At 27.9% G+C, this 14,954-nt stretch overlaps 3 protein-coding genes across 8 annotated transcripts; all 3 read left to right on the top strand.

Annotated features, from left to right (window-relative positions):
* The first annotated feature begins 38 nt into the window (after positions 1-38).
* On the top strand, positions 39-8,528 carry LOC126855044 (probable 4-coumarate--CoA ligase 1). Of its 6 annotated transcripts, none has more exons than XM_050602380.1 (10): positions 39-184; positions 2,904-3,199; positions 3,491-3,698; positions 3,841-4,010; positions 4,150-4,339; positions 4,552-4,706; positions 5,854-6,037; positions 6,662-6,987; positions 7,185-7,380; positions 7,621-8,528. In XM_050602380.1, the coding sequence occupies exons 2-10, from the start codon at positions 2,966-2,968 to the stop codon at positions 7,704-7,706; spliced, it is 1,749 nt and encodes a 582-aa protein (XP_050458337.1). In that variant the 5' UTR covers positions 39-184; positions 2,904-2,965; the 3' UTR covers positions 7,707-8,528. The 6 variants fall into 6 exon arrangements, with proteins under 6 accessions (XP_050458337.1, XP_050458343.1, XP_050458342.1 ...); XM_050602386.1 differs by having other exon boundaries at positions 64-184; positions 3,049-3,199; XM_050602385.1 differs by having other exon boundaries at positions 89-301; positions 3,049-3,199.
* Positions 8,529-9,249: 721 nt separating this feature from the next.
* Positions 9,250-11,587, top strand: LOC126855067 (odorant receptor 46a-like). The gene is made up of 7 exons (XM_050602425.1): positions 9,250-9,362; positions 9,589-9,842; positions 10,120-10,598; positions 10,723-10,827; positions 10,949-11,104; positions 11,368-11,440; positions 11,513-11,587. The coding sequence occupies exons 1-6, from the start codon at positions 9,250-9,252 to the stop codon at positions 11,419-11,421; spliced, it is 1,161 nt and encodes a 386-aa protein (XP_050458382.1). The 3' UTR covers positions 11,422-11,440; positions 11,513-11,587.
* Positions 11,588-12,148: 561 nt separating this feature from the next.
* Positions 12,149-14,696, top strand: LOC126855065 (odorant receptor 46a-like). Its single transcript, XM_050602423.1, has 7 exons — positions 12,149-12,254; positions 12,632-12,885; positions 13,187-13,668; positions 13,890-13,994; positions 14,204-14,359; positions 14,426-14,510; positions 14,644-14,696. Exons 1-6 carry the CDS (start codon positions 12,151-12,153, stop codon positions 14,477-14,479), a joined length of 1,155 nt encoding a protein of 384 aa, XP_050458380.1. The 5' UTR covers positions 12,149-12,150; the 3' UTR covers positions 14,480-14,510; positions 14,644-14,696.
* The last annotated feature ends 258 nt before the right edge of the window (positions 14,697-14,954 follow it).

The raw sequence follows: 14,954 nt of genomic DNA, 5'->3' as shown, positions 1-14,954 counted from the left end.
ACTTTCTTTATCCACACATTTTCCTGGTGCAGCCTGGTGATAAGTCGATGGTGGGGAGTTAAGGAGATATTTTCCTGATTGCTTGAAGTTAAACTGTTTGTGGGGAACTCCAGTGCCAGTGAAAAGGCAGTCATGCACAGGCATTGGTGCCACATCGATGGCAACTAAGGCGAATCGTTTCAGCGTGAGTTTTCTCGAGATGAATTTACGAGTTGTTTTCTTTTCCGCCGGGATGTATGTGCAAAAGTGTTAATCTCACGTTGCAGCGTCATGATATGTTGTATTTTTATCAACTGTCGCTGTATGTATCGCTGAAGCAGTATTCTGACATCGCTAAAAATAAATTCACAATCTATACATCTAACGGAGAGTGTATGTGTAGTAAATTATAGCGTAAACTGACATAATGTCTTTTGAAAAACAGACAAGTGAAAAATATAGGAACAATCTTATTGAATGCATTGTTGCATAGATGACGAGCAAAATTAGTTTTTTGTTTACGTATACATTTTTTTACGTAATTTACATAAACAGAGAGAAACACGTGAATATCTCGCGCCAACGATAAGTACAATAATTATTCAAATGATAATTTTGTTATTTATATATTTTTGAAGCAAATATAGAGGATTTATAAAGATAATAAAAGTTTATAATTTTGACAAGTGAGACTGGAAACATGGAATATATTTTAAAAATATAAACACTTTGGATTTGTTTTGATAAGTTTCTATCTAAACCTATCGTTTGTTTGGTATTTGGCAATTATTTTTAGCCACAATAAATGTGTTCAAAATCTTATTATTTTTACAAGACTTTTTCGATGGAATTAATTATAATGCATAATTAAATTTATTTCACCATTTAAAAAAACGTCTAGCTAAGCATTATTTAAAAATCATATTGATATATGATTGTATTGTATACGATTATATGTATTTGGATAAAGATATTTATAATTTCCTATAATTTTATTATTTATGAAAATGCATAACACAGATATTAGATTTACAAAACTCGGCATCATTTTGATTTATTGTTACTTATGAAATTTCTATAAATGTGCATGCAGATGTGTATATGATTTATATATGCACACATGTGTTCATATATATGTACATATATTGTGTAAAAGGTCATACATAAGTTTATATTTTTTTTATTTTTTACGATTTATTTTTATTGATTATAATAATATTATTTACGTACACAAAATATAAACAAATTTCTCCTCTAAACATTATTTATTTTGTAGCAGTTTTATGACCTTAAAAATTCCAATTATCTGAAATTGTACCTATATTATTTTGATATGCAAGCATTTGATAGGCAAGTATTTTACGCTATTATACGTTTTTAAAATCCGATTTTATCACTCTTAAACGTTAATTTAATAATACATTGTACGTATGTTAACTAATGATATTTTATTTAAATGTATACTCCCATTTAGTAAAAAGAAACTGTGTATTGCAACACCATAAAGTCAATAAGAGAATGACATATTTGTTAATGTTTAAAAAATAATAAATAATAATAATAATAAATTAATCGTAAATAATCGTAAATATATATTAAAACATATAAATATCTGCTTATATTTTCATCTGTTCTCTTTTGATTATTGGGAAAATTGTTATTACTTGAGATATTGAGATGATTTTGTTGCCTGCATTGACAAAGATAGTATGCCGATCTTTTAGAGCAATGATAAAGTAATAAAGAAAATGACGAGCATATTTCTTGAACTTTGATCACTTTTATATCGTATTTAAAAGCTTCTACTTGTTTATTTTTATTCCGAGCCTCAATGAATCAGCATATTTTTTAGATTTGCATTCTCAGCCTTCTAATGATAATCTTAATGCAGTCATGTCCATGATATCGATATTCTATATCGCTTCACATAATTACTATTCTGGTCAAAACGGTCATTAAAATCCATTATATATGCATCGGAATAAATCTTGTTTCTAAACCATTTGGAGGAAATGTAGACGATGTAATTTATCAATTAACTTAAGGCCGATAATTTTCATACCATAAAATTACGATAAATTCACAAATCATACTCGTTTTAGTGTAGAAAATAGTCATTGCATATAACATAAGTATTATATTACACAATCGAGTCATTATATAATTATATAATTATCATATAAATATTGTTAACAATAACATATAAATAGTAATGAAAATATCATCATACATGTCACGTTTTAAATGCGATTTTGTCACTTTATGTAACTTTTTATGAAATTATCATAATAAGTTTTTATATTAAAACATTTAAATATGACTGTATTAACAATTAAAAGTTAAAAATACTCTGGTAACTTGCATGCCTTAGAAATAACTATTAAGCATTATTATATATCATTTTTTTCTACCCATCCAGTGAATAAATAATATAATCAATGCATTTGTTTTTATGTACAATCGTGTTTTGTTTGTATATCAATTCAATTATATACTATTTTCTAGACTATTAACAATTGCAATAAAATTTTATTTTGATATAGAATTTATAGATAAACGCTTAAATAACGTCATTATTTTGTATCCACATTATATTTAATTTATAAATTTGTTGGCTAATAAAAATTATTCATAAGCTTATTTAAATATTATATGTATTTATAGCATAAGTTTTTAACACTCACAAATAAGATCAATTTCACTTTATTGTTAAACATTAAAATATTTAATTCAAAACGTATAAGAAAAATCTTATAAATATAAAAATTTATAAAATAAATAAATAAATTATTTATCTTGAAAATTATATAATATTGTAATTTTTATTACAAAATTGCAAAATGCTTGTTAATGTAATTTTCATTTTTATTTTAAAAACTATTTGTATGTGTATTATATAATAATTATTCATAGCGCGTTTGCAGATTACGAATCGTTTATTATCTTGCTCTATTGACACAACAAGTTAACAGTGCCATTGTTCAATATGGCAACTCATGCATTCCGTGGCATCCAGAAATTAAACCGAGTACTAGATGCTAGTATAAAGACGCTTAATTTCATATTAAGGCGTACATCGACATCGGCACGAACCAGGCTTGTGACAGGCTCAAGTGGCGAAAAGATTTTTGTACCTTTGAATGATGTTTCTTATCCAGAAATCTTACTCCACGAATTTGTTTGGGACAACATTGAAAATTATCCTGACCATATCGCTTTGGTAATTTTTTAATATATATAATATTATAACTTAATAAATTATTATTTTTCATACGATAGATAATTTATTTACGTGAAGCGATTCTAATCAATCGCGTCATATCTTTTAAGCAGATAATTGAGTTATTTAACGAAATTAATTGTAAAAAAAAAGAAAAAAAAAAGAAAAAATAGTTAGAGAAACGGAAAATATGATTAAATATAATTAACTGTTGAAATCATTATTATAAGTGGTAAACCTAATGTGTAAAGAATTAATACAATATCGATATCGATTTTATATTTTGCGCAGGAATGTGGTATCAATGGCAAAAAGTACACGTACGCACAAGCCAAAGATGCGACAAATTATATTGGCAGAAGTTTGCGAAACATGGGTTTGAAAGAAGGAGATGTGATAGCATTGGTGGCACCTAATTTTCCGGATACAGTTTTAGGCTTCTTGGGAGGCTTATCAGGCGGACTCGTTATCACTCCAATAAATCCGCATTATACGGTTGGTAAGTTGCTTTACGATGCTTTACGATTTTAGATATTTCGATTCAAAGTCTATACAGGTGCGCGTAATATTTAAAATGAAAATCAAAGAAGAGAGCAAATTAAGCGTATTGCTACGCTATAGGTACGCGTGAAAATTTTCAGACGAAATGTCGAAGCAGTTATTAAGAGTCAAAGCACAAGCAGTTATAACGTCATCCTCAATTGCATCCACAATGTTAGTTGCAACAAGAGCTTGTCTTCCACCTAAAGCACCTTTTATTGTGATTGATGATAAAATTGGTTCTATACCAGAGGGTTCGATACCTTTTGATGTTAGTATCAAAATAATTTGCAATCATACAAATATATATATATATATATATATATATATATATATATAATATTTAAATATTATAAACAAAAACGATTAAATAAGAATAAAGAAACAATTTTGCGCTCAATATTTTTCAGGATCTCATCACACGAGGCAAATCGTTGCCGCTTGTAAGTACGAATGCAACTTGCAATGATACAGCAGTTATACCATTCTCAAGTGGCACGACTGGATTACCAAAGGGTGTTATGTTGACACATCGTAATCTGGTATCTAATATTGAGATGACTCAATCCTGTTTCGGCGATGCATACCGTCCTACTACAAGTATCTTTGACATTATTTAATAAGCCATTAATTTTTGATTATACGTATTCTTATTTATTGTTAGTCTTATCAAATTATACGAGCAATAAATTAATATTGTATCAATATTGTATATTATAGTATAGTCTTTGAAATCTCCGGCTACTAATGATTAATTCGATATCCATCCTTCATTATTTTCTAATTTATTATTTTTTATTTGTTTCTTATAGGCACACATCAAGAGGTAACTCCCTTAATATTACCATTTTTCCATATATATGGGATGAGTGCTGTGGTACTTTCGCGTCTTTCTTTCGGCACGAAAATAATTACCCTCCCAAAATTTGTACCGGAGACGTTTCTTGATGTGTTACAGAAAAATAAGGTAAATTATTGTTTACTGTGCATATATATGCTCATAAGACAAACATTAAGTTTTGTCCACTCTGTCTTCTCTGATCCTCTCTTTTCGCCGAGTTTAACATATATTATAGTTCTACTCTCCCTTTAATTTATGTCTTTGGTATAATATTAGATCTTCGTCTGTTACTATTTTGCGATTTTTCAGCATAAACCTAATTTCTTGAAAAATTTCCTCGCTCGTAGCAATAAAAGCAGTCAATATTTGTGTTGGTACATTTGTAAACAGATTTTCTATTTCTAGCAAACACAAACGAGAGCATGTTAAATTATTTTATATCCTCATTCTTCTCGAGGCCCACTGATTCCGAGTTGGACTCCAAAATATTTTGTTCTGTACTTTCACTTTCCATTTTTTTAATCTTCTTCTGTTTCTAATCTCTACTTTCTACACTACACGCGATATATTCCGAATGCTAGCTCTTACTCGAGTTGAATAAACTCAACGGTTTAATAAAGGTTAACACCATTCAGTAAAGAAAACAAGTTCTCAGATAGCACAATATGATATGTATAATCTAATTATTATTTAATAAGAGACATTCTTATCAAGAAGGAAATTTTTTTTGTATTAATAATCTTGAAATTCATTGCTAAACAGGGATATTTATTACATAACAAAACTTAAAATTAAATAAATTATATTTATTAACTATTTATTAATTATATTTATTATTGTAACTTTTACCGCATAGCAAATGAATGAATTAAATAATTTCTAAATATAATAAATTTTATAATTAAAACTATTAATAATAATAATAATTTTTCTCTTAAAATTATAAAAATACATAACATAACAATTTGCTTTAATGCAAATTAGAAAAAAAAGAAAAAAGTCACGCCGCTCAGCTGTTAATTTATATAGTCCGGTACATAAAAATCACGCAAATTTTTAAATGTGTTTTTTCGCAAACGCTTTGGTCTTACTATTTTGTCATGGATTAATAAAAAGTAGTAGGATTAATATATACGTCAGATTCGGCGAAATTGTAGGGGACAAAATCATCTGTCATAAAAAATAGTGATTTTTCAAATTTCTTGTTACATAAAAAACTCATGAAAAAATTAACATTCCAAATTCACGATAACATGATTACTATACTTTTTAGGCGACTGTACTATTCGGCGTACCACCGATTGTATTATTTTTGTCAGCTTCTCCTCTCGTGAAAATACAACATCTTGAGAGCCTTCACACAATAATAAGTGGCGCTGCACCACTCGCTAAATCGGACGTCGATAAATTATTCAACAAATTTAATATTGATTCCAGTATGCTAAAGTTTCGTCAAGGTGAGTATCTGCAAAATTAAATAATTAATGAGAAATTCTCGATTCGTGAATAAATGAAAAATAAATTAAATGAAAGTGTTTATTGAATTCATTGACTTTTGACACGCTCGAGCTTTATAAAACTCAGATATTTATGTTTTTCGGTGAGAATGAAAATATGAAGAAAAGAAAGGACGCAAGTGATATATTTGTGAATTTTTAGAATGAGCGAGTGTAAGTCCAATTTTTAACAAAATTCAACAAATCAACACATTTTAAAGTCTAGCGAGACGTTACATTAATTTGTCGATTAAAGTAATATTGTATTTTAATACGCGTTTAAATTCATAAAATTTGAATTTATTTTTATTATATTAATTTAAAAAAAAGGGAGATTTCATTAAAAATCAAATAAGCATTTTACTAATTTCCAATAAAATACATTTTGCCACTCTATGTCTTATGTTTCACTAAATATGACAGTAAGATTGCCCTGAAATATCAGTCACTATCAGTAATTGATACTGCTTGATAAGATTTCACTGTCTGCAATATGTATCCTATAAATAATTAAAAACAACTTTAGCACTTATCAGTCATATAATATCCTCTGATTCCATTTAAGAGTTACGATAATTTTTCAAGGTTACGGATTGACAGAATCTTCAGCAGTAGCATTCGTTGAAGATGGATACAAATTTGCCAGCATTGGAAAAAATATGAGTAATTGTTTAGCACGCTTAGTAAATATAGAGACTAAACAGGATATTGCCACTCCTGGAGAAACCGGCGAATTATGGATTAAAGGACCTCATATTATGAAAGGATATTTGAATGATGAAGCCTCAACGAAGGCAACATTAACCGAAGATAAATGGTTGAAAACGGGCGACATTGCTTATTTCGATGAAGATTATGATTTTTTTATTACGGACAGAATGAAAGAGCTTATTAAAGTTAAGGGATTCCAGGTAAGAGTTCGTTCTCTACAAGAGAAATGGTTCTCTTATCTGTATATGTACATATATAACTTACGCAATCCGGACTTACACAATGAATCGAAAGTTCTTGATTGCCTTGACAATATCTTATTTCTCAGCATTTAGAGTGTTTGCTTCTTTTAACATTCAAATTATTAATTTAAAATATTATTTTTTCTTGATCGAAGGTACCGCCAGCGGAATTGGAAGCATTGCTGCGAACGCATCCAGATGTGAATGATGCAGCAGTGATCGGGATTCCGCACGCAAAGTATGGCGAGGTACCGAAAGCGTTCATAGTGGTGAACGAAGGCAAAAAACCTACGGAAGATGACATTAAAAATTTTGTAAAAGGAAAGGTCTCCGATTACAAGCAACTCGAAGGTATAACTCCCAGCAATTATTAATGTCATAGAATTTTTAATTACCTTATGACATTTAATTACTAAATTGATAAGAGATATTACGATTTTTAACATATTTATATTATCTGAATATATCCAATTTTTATATAATAAAATTAAAGATTTAATATATGAAAAGAATTCACAAATATGTAGAGAAGAACTGGATAATTAAAAACTTTAATAAAAAGGCTCAAAGATTGCATATGCTTTTCTTTAGGTGGAGTTATGTTCCTTAACGAGATCCCGAAGAATACTACTGGAAAAATTTTAAGATCAAAATTGAAGAGTGAATATCAGTCTTAAATGGTTAACTCGAAATGGTTTTTAAAAAATTGTTTACAGAATAAAATCAACAGTATAAAAAAATATCGTGTAATAACATTTATATGTATAAATAAGGAGGTGATGTATAATTTTATGGGTACATATTATTTTATATACAATGTACAGTTTCTTCTAATAGAAATATATATATATATATACAGCTTTAATATATATATATATATATATATATATATATATATATATACATACACGGGCACACATACAAGATTATCTATTTGTATGCAATCCATCAAACGTCATTCAGAATGTCTGAATAACTAGATTTTTTCAAGGTATGAAAAAATGTTCTAATCTATATAATTTTGAAAAGCAAATATTAAATATAGTACATATATGTATATAAATTGTGAAGAAACGAAGAAAAAAATTCTCAGTTGATGTTAGAGATAGTTACACAAATATGTGTTTAGAATTATCTAAAAATTGTATTATTCTATTGTTGATATGCTTAATTCTGGAAAAATTGTTATAGATTATTTTGTATCATTTTGTACATAAAAAAATATATAATATTGTATTTTTATAAAAGATTTTTATAAAAGATTTTTTTAATATGATATTAATTTAGCAATCATTGTTTATTTTGATATTAATAAAATATACATGTAAAGAAAAAGAGAAAAAGAGCTAGATATAAAAATTCTTATTGCATCTGTGACATGCGTATATATCTGTCAGATTAGTCTTTTGAAATTATGGTATCTTCATTATATACATATTTGGATTTTATACATATTTTTATATTGTATTACTATTTTAAATAAAACAGCATTTCATAAATACATATTTCTCTTTCCCAACTAACATCTAGTAGAACGTCACATGGCAGCAGAATATATTTAACGCAATGAGTTAATGCAAGAGTGTAATAAAGCCATTTTATTAAGAAACATATCCTTAGGTATTTTCCCATCTTTTATCTATTTTCTGTTAAATTGATGTTATTATCTATAAACTGTCGTTCAATTTGATTACTAAAAAATACTTCTACTGTCCATAAAAATGTATCAATTTTATTATTAGTATATCTATTTTCTTTTAAATAATATGATTCAATTATATATAACATTTTGTTTCCATTAAATAATAAACTTCTTATTTTACAAGTTTTTTTTACATCTTCATATTTTAATATTGATGATTACTTGACCATTTTCATAGTTATAAAATATTGTAGCAAGAAATCTTTTAAATAAATGACAACTTACTGATATTGAAGGCTTGCAAGATATGTTGCCACTGGCTTGTATTACTTCTCTAACAAGAATATAAAGTCAAATATATAAAAATGCAATGGGAATAACACATGTTTTATTCCAATGGACGACATTAAAAGAGACCCCTAACATAATGCTATAGCTATACATCATCGTATTTATCATTATTAATGCAAGAGCATCGTAGTCAGAGACTCAGAATTTTCAACTAAAGACATTCTACATTTTGTCATTGTTGTTTTATCTCAGAGGAAGATTTGCTATTACTTTGCGACAATAAAAATATGGACTTATTGCCGGTGAACTTCTTTATTTTTCGTTTCTGTGGTGTATGGGAAGAACATGGTAATAGCCAAGGTAATAACTTGATAATACGTTTTGTCAACTTCTGCTATAGGTAATTATAACATATTTATCAAGCAAAAATAATTTGGCAATTTTGTTAAAAACATTTTATTGATATATTAAAATCGATATTGTCTCTAAAATGATAATATTCATCAATTAAATGTAATAAGAATTTTGATATTAATATATAATATTATTTAATATATATGCGCATACACATGCAATAGATGCGTACACATACATATTTCTTTTCTTTTCATGTATAATATTGATAGGTATTCTATTGCTATTTTAATATATTATTTCACGATATTCGAAATAATTGAGCTCGTACGTATAAGAAATGATATGGAAGCTGTAACGGAAGGCTTATTTCTTGTTTTAACCTTCGCGACATTATGCTTAAAATATTTAAACTTTTTGATGCGACAATGCGAATTGCGGGCCTTGCTAGATTGCTTTCGCGCCAAGATCTGTCAGCCAAGAGATTCTGCTGAGAAATCAATATTAAAGCAATACGACCGCAAAGGTATTTTTATTATATTGTAATTTTAGAATATTGATTTAAGTATATATTTGAAATAACTTTTTAGAAAAAGTTAATAATAATCCTTTCTAAAATTCCCGAAATCTTATCAAGTGTTAGAATATATAAATATATGTATAGACATTATAAATATATATTTAGCTAAGTGCCTAAAGCTTTTACAAAAATCTAATAAATTATTTATATGATAAAGAATCTCTTTGTGCATATAATTAATTATTTTACAAACTCTATTTTGCTATACAATTGCGAAACGAAGCTAAGGGAACCGCCTGTTTCTTCATGTTCATCTGTCAAACAACGGGTTTAATGCTTCTTATAATACCTCTATTGGCTCAGGACGAAAGATCTTTACCGTTTAAGATGTACGTACCGTACTCCATCACAACGTTACTTCCTTACGCATTAACTTATCTTCAGCAAATCATAACTTTATTTTATGGAATATTACTGAACGTCTCTTTCGACTCCCTCGTGTATGGTCTTATTATTCATACCTGCGGACAAATTGAGCTGCTGTGCTATCGATTGACAGAAATACTTCGATTTCTTCAAGAAAATAAAGAAAAAAATGCAAATACCACCATTGAAAGTTTTGCTATCGCAGGATGCGTGAGACATCATATTTTAGTCTATAACATCATATACAGGATACAAACGTTATTTGTGTGGACTGTCGCCACTTTATTCTTCTTCAGCCTCGTCACTCTTTGTACTAGCATCTATCAGATGTCAAAAGTAAAACAAAATTTCTTTTTTTTTTCTTTAATATAAAGATTGATATATAAAACATAGTCTAATAACATTAATATTTGTAAAATTTATTGATGAAATTTAAAACATAAATAATATTTTATTATAGAAAGAGCTCTTTAGTCCGGAATTTTTCGCTTTTATCATGTACTTGGGATCAATGATGTTTCAAGTATTCACATACTGCTGGTATGGCAATGAACTTGACTTGAAGGTGTTGCTAATAATAAATTTTCTCTTTTTTTATTTCTTCTTGATATTTTAGATTATATATTATATAATCTAAAATATCCAAAAGAAATATATTAATATAAAGTAATATATTTTTTATTTAGAATAAAAATATTGCGTATGCTATTTATACAAGCAGCTGGACGACAATATCAACAAAGCAACGTAAAAGTTTATTGCTCGTAATGATGATGAGCCAGAAAGGAAGAATACTTTCTTGTTACGGAATTTGCGCGCTAATCCTTGGCAGTTTTACGTGGGTGAGTACACCTATACGCAACAAATAAAATACAAAAAAATATATAAGACGCATAAGATACAAATTTAATCCAGATGCATATTTAATTTATATATATATATATATATATATATATATATTAATTTTATATTTAATAATTAATTATATATATATATATATATATATAATTAATTTTTAAAATATACATATATATATATATATATATATATATGTATGTATATTTTAAAAATTACATATACATATGTATGCTTTATATCTGTGCAGATTGTAAAAACGTCCTACTCTGCTTTCAACTTGTTGCAGCAAACTTCGAATTAGTATTTAATTGATGTGAAATGTATTTTCATATTGTTTACTAGTAGATATATTGACTTTAAATATTTTTATATTAGAAACTTATTTTTTATAGATTACCTACCAAAATGAGCATGTCTCATCTGTTCGTTAGTATAAAGTAAAATAAAATTTTATTGTTAAATATTTTTCTAAATAATTAAAAAGATACAAATGCAAAGGAGCACATTTGTTCTACGCGCTTTTACAGACTTATAATATATTATCGTTTGACTTGCAAACTTTTCATCTAATTGTCAGCTTGCTGACAAGCGACCGAAGTTTGCAGATAAATTTTTCACAATCAATAGCAATATGTAATACTCTAATAATATATCTGTTACTTTCAATATTCCTTTTCTCTATAATAATGTACGATGAATTATGCAAGTTCATAATTTATAAAAATAACGTATACGTACATTGTTGTTTGATAAACGCATTGAAAATAAATGCAGAGACGAGAAGAAAATATAAGTAGTAAAAAAATCAGCGAAGAGAGCCTCCCTCTATTCGACGATATTAAATGTTAAGGAATACTTATGAAGAACGTTCTAGCGACATCATTATTAATTTACGAGAAGGAACGTTGATTGACGATGTACGATATGTTTCGTTATATTTTTCTTGTAAGTTGCATATTTTCGAGACACAGCGAGGTATGATAAGAGGGTGACTACCCGAGTAAAACAATATCGAAACGATCATTCCATAATGGATATATTGCCATTGAATTTCCGAGTTTTATGGTTTTGCGGTGCATGGAGCGAAGAAAATGATAACGGTTTTTTCGTTCGTTTTATAAGTTTCTGCTACAGGTATGATAATGAAAATATAATATCGTTCATATCTTGCCTCTGTATGTCACAAATTAAAATTTGTAACTACATACATTGTATATTAATTGTGCAAAAAGTCTATAGCTAATTTTTGATCGTTGTATTTTCTTTATCCTTCTCATTTAAATTTTTAAAGAATTAATTTATCGATAACAGTTTTATTACTACATACGTCATTTATCTGTACATATTTAAGATTCAGTAAGTAAATTTTGTATTTGATTATATGTCGGAAAAATCAGGAAGAATCTATTTTCATTTAATTTGTAATTAAACAGTTTGTTCTTTATTCATATGATACATGATAACATGATGGCATATAATTTCCATTTATTAAAATATAATTAAATTTTTAGGTACGCAGTAGTAATTTTAATATACGAATTTACGTTATCTGAAATAATTGAACTTGTAAGAACTCACGACCATATCGAAGATCTAACGGAAGGGCTTTTCCTAGCATTAACTTATGTAGCTTTATGTATTAAATATGGAAACTTCTTGGCGCGAAAAGATGAAGTATCCACATTGCTGGATTATTTTCGTGGCGAAACGTGTCGACCAAAAAATTCCGAAGAGGAAATGATCTTAATTAAGTACGATCGCAAAGGTACTTAATCAGTAATTGACAGTTTAACGAAATTATTGTAAATAATAAATAATAAATATTAATATTAAAATAAAAATTATTGCAATAGTATTATTATAATTATTGTGATATTATAATATGTTATAATAATAATATTATATAATACGTTTTTTTAATATATTTATATAATGTTATATAGTAATAATATATTAAGATTTTTTCTAAAAAATCACAGCATAAATTTATATGAAAATTAATTTAATTAATTAAAAATTAATTAATTAAATTTTTAAAAATAATATACATACGTGTCTATCACCAGCCAAGTGGTGCGTCCGAATTTTTATGAGTATATCTCAAGCCACTTGCATAGCTCTCGTGCTCGCTCCTATTGTGGGACCTCAAGATACAGACAGACCTTTACCATTTAAGACGTACATGCCATACTCGATAGCTGGCTTATATCCGTACTTGGCTACGTATCTCCAACATATAGGTGCCATATTTTACGGAGTCCTGCTCAACGTCTCGTTCGATTCTCTCGTCTATGGCTTCACCCTTCATGTTTGCGGACAAATCGAATTGTTACGTTATCGTCTATCGGAAATCTTCAAGGATCACTCTGATATCGCGCAATATCGATTCAGTTCGAATAAAGACGCGATGATTAGCGAGTGCGTGAGACATCATTTACACGTACACAAGATCGTACGCAAGATACAATCGTTATTTGTATGGACCGTGATGCTTTTATTCGCTTTCAGCATGATCACCCTATGCACCAGTATTTTTCAAATGTCTAAGGTTGCGTAAATTCAGACTTTTACCCTTTTCTTATTAAGTTCTTATAATTTAATTAATAATGTAAAAGTTTTTGTAACATTATGTTTAATAATTTTTTTGTATAACAAATCATTGATTAAAAGTGTAATTAGTATTAATTTTCTATCTGCTAATCGTTTAATTTGCAATGCGTATATCTACATCATGCAAATATATTAAACTAATTGTAATCTTTTTTGCAGAAGGAGATTCTTAGCGTCGGATTTCTCTCATTGATTTTATATCTCGGGAGCATGTTGTTTCAAGTGTTCTTCTACTGCTGGTACGGGAACGAATTACAATTGAAGGTACAATAAAAAATGATAATTTATTTTAAAGCCTATTTTATTCGATCTATAATTCGCGACAAAATATTCGGAACATAAAATCATATTTTGTAATCGTAGTTATTCTAGTCATATAATGTTTATTTATAATTTTGTAGCGAATTGTAGATCGAGAAAAGGGCTTAAAAACTTAGCATGAATGATGAGAAATTTATTTATTGCGTACGCAGAGCAAAAGTATCGGCGACGCTATTTATTCGAGTAATTGGACGACTGCTACCACGTACAATCGCAGAAGTTTGCTGTTCATGATGACTATCAGTCAAAAAGGATTAAAATTGTCTTATTATGGCATTTTTAGCTTAGCCCTCGATACTTTCACCTGGGTAAGTTTATGTCGACCTGATTCAACAGAAACAACAAAGCAATAATTAATGATCTTTTTTATGCAGATTTTAAAAACATCTTACTCTGCTTTTAATGTTCTGCAACAGACGTCAATATAACTATACCTGGATTATAGGAAAAACGCGGATTGTATGTACATTTAAATTACATACATCTTTTTTTTACCTGTGTATTTTAGACATATAAAAAATTTTTTGAAATAGAATCTTCTCTTTAAATTATTTATATTTTTATGCACTTTATAAAGGCTAACTTATTATAGATGTGAGCGTAGAAGTAAGGAGATTAAGAGGAGAAATATTGTGTCCATGTCATCAATATTCGCAGACTTTCCGCAATGGTTCTATGTGTGTATTCGATTATATTTTATTTATTACGACTATATTTTACGAAGCAGACGCAACCCCACTTAATATTTTATCAACAAAAGTTGTCATTTGAATAAATTTATTCTGGAATAACAATCTAGAGCCAAAACACAACCTTCATATTATTTTTTTCTTCTCAAGTATATACATAGCATTGGAGGAAGATTGCATAGTTAGCTATGCCACAAATCGACCGTCTTTAAAA

This window comes from Cataglyphis hispanica, chromosome 15 (assembly GCF_021464435.1).
Source record: "Cataglyphis hispanica isolate Lineage 1 chromosome 15, ULB_Chis1_1.0, whole genome shotgun sequence".
NCBI classification, from domain to species: Eukaryota; Metazoa; Arthropoda; class Insecta; order Hymenoptera; family Formicidae; genus Cataglyphis; species Cataglyphis hispanica.
Note: the sequence above shows the minus strand (reverse complement) of the source record. Positions and strands in the feature narration are given on the sequence as shown.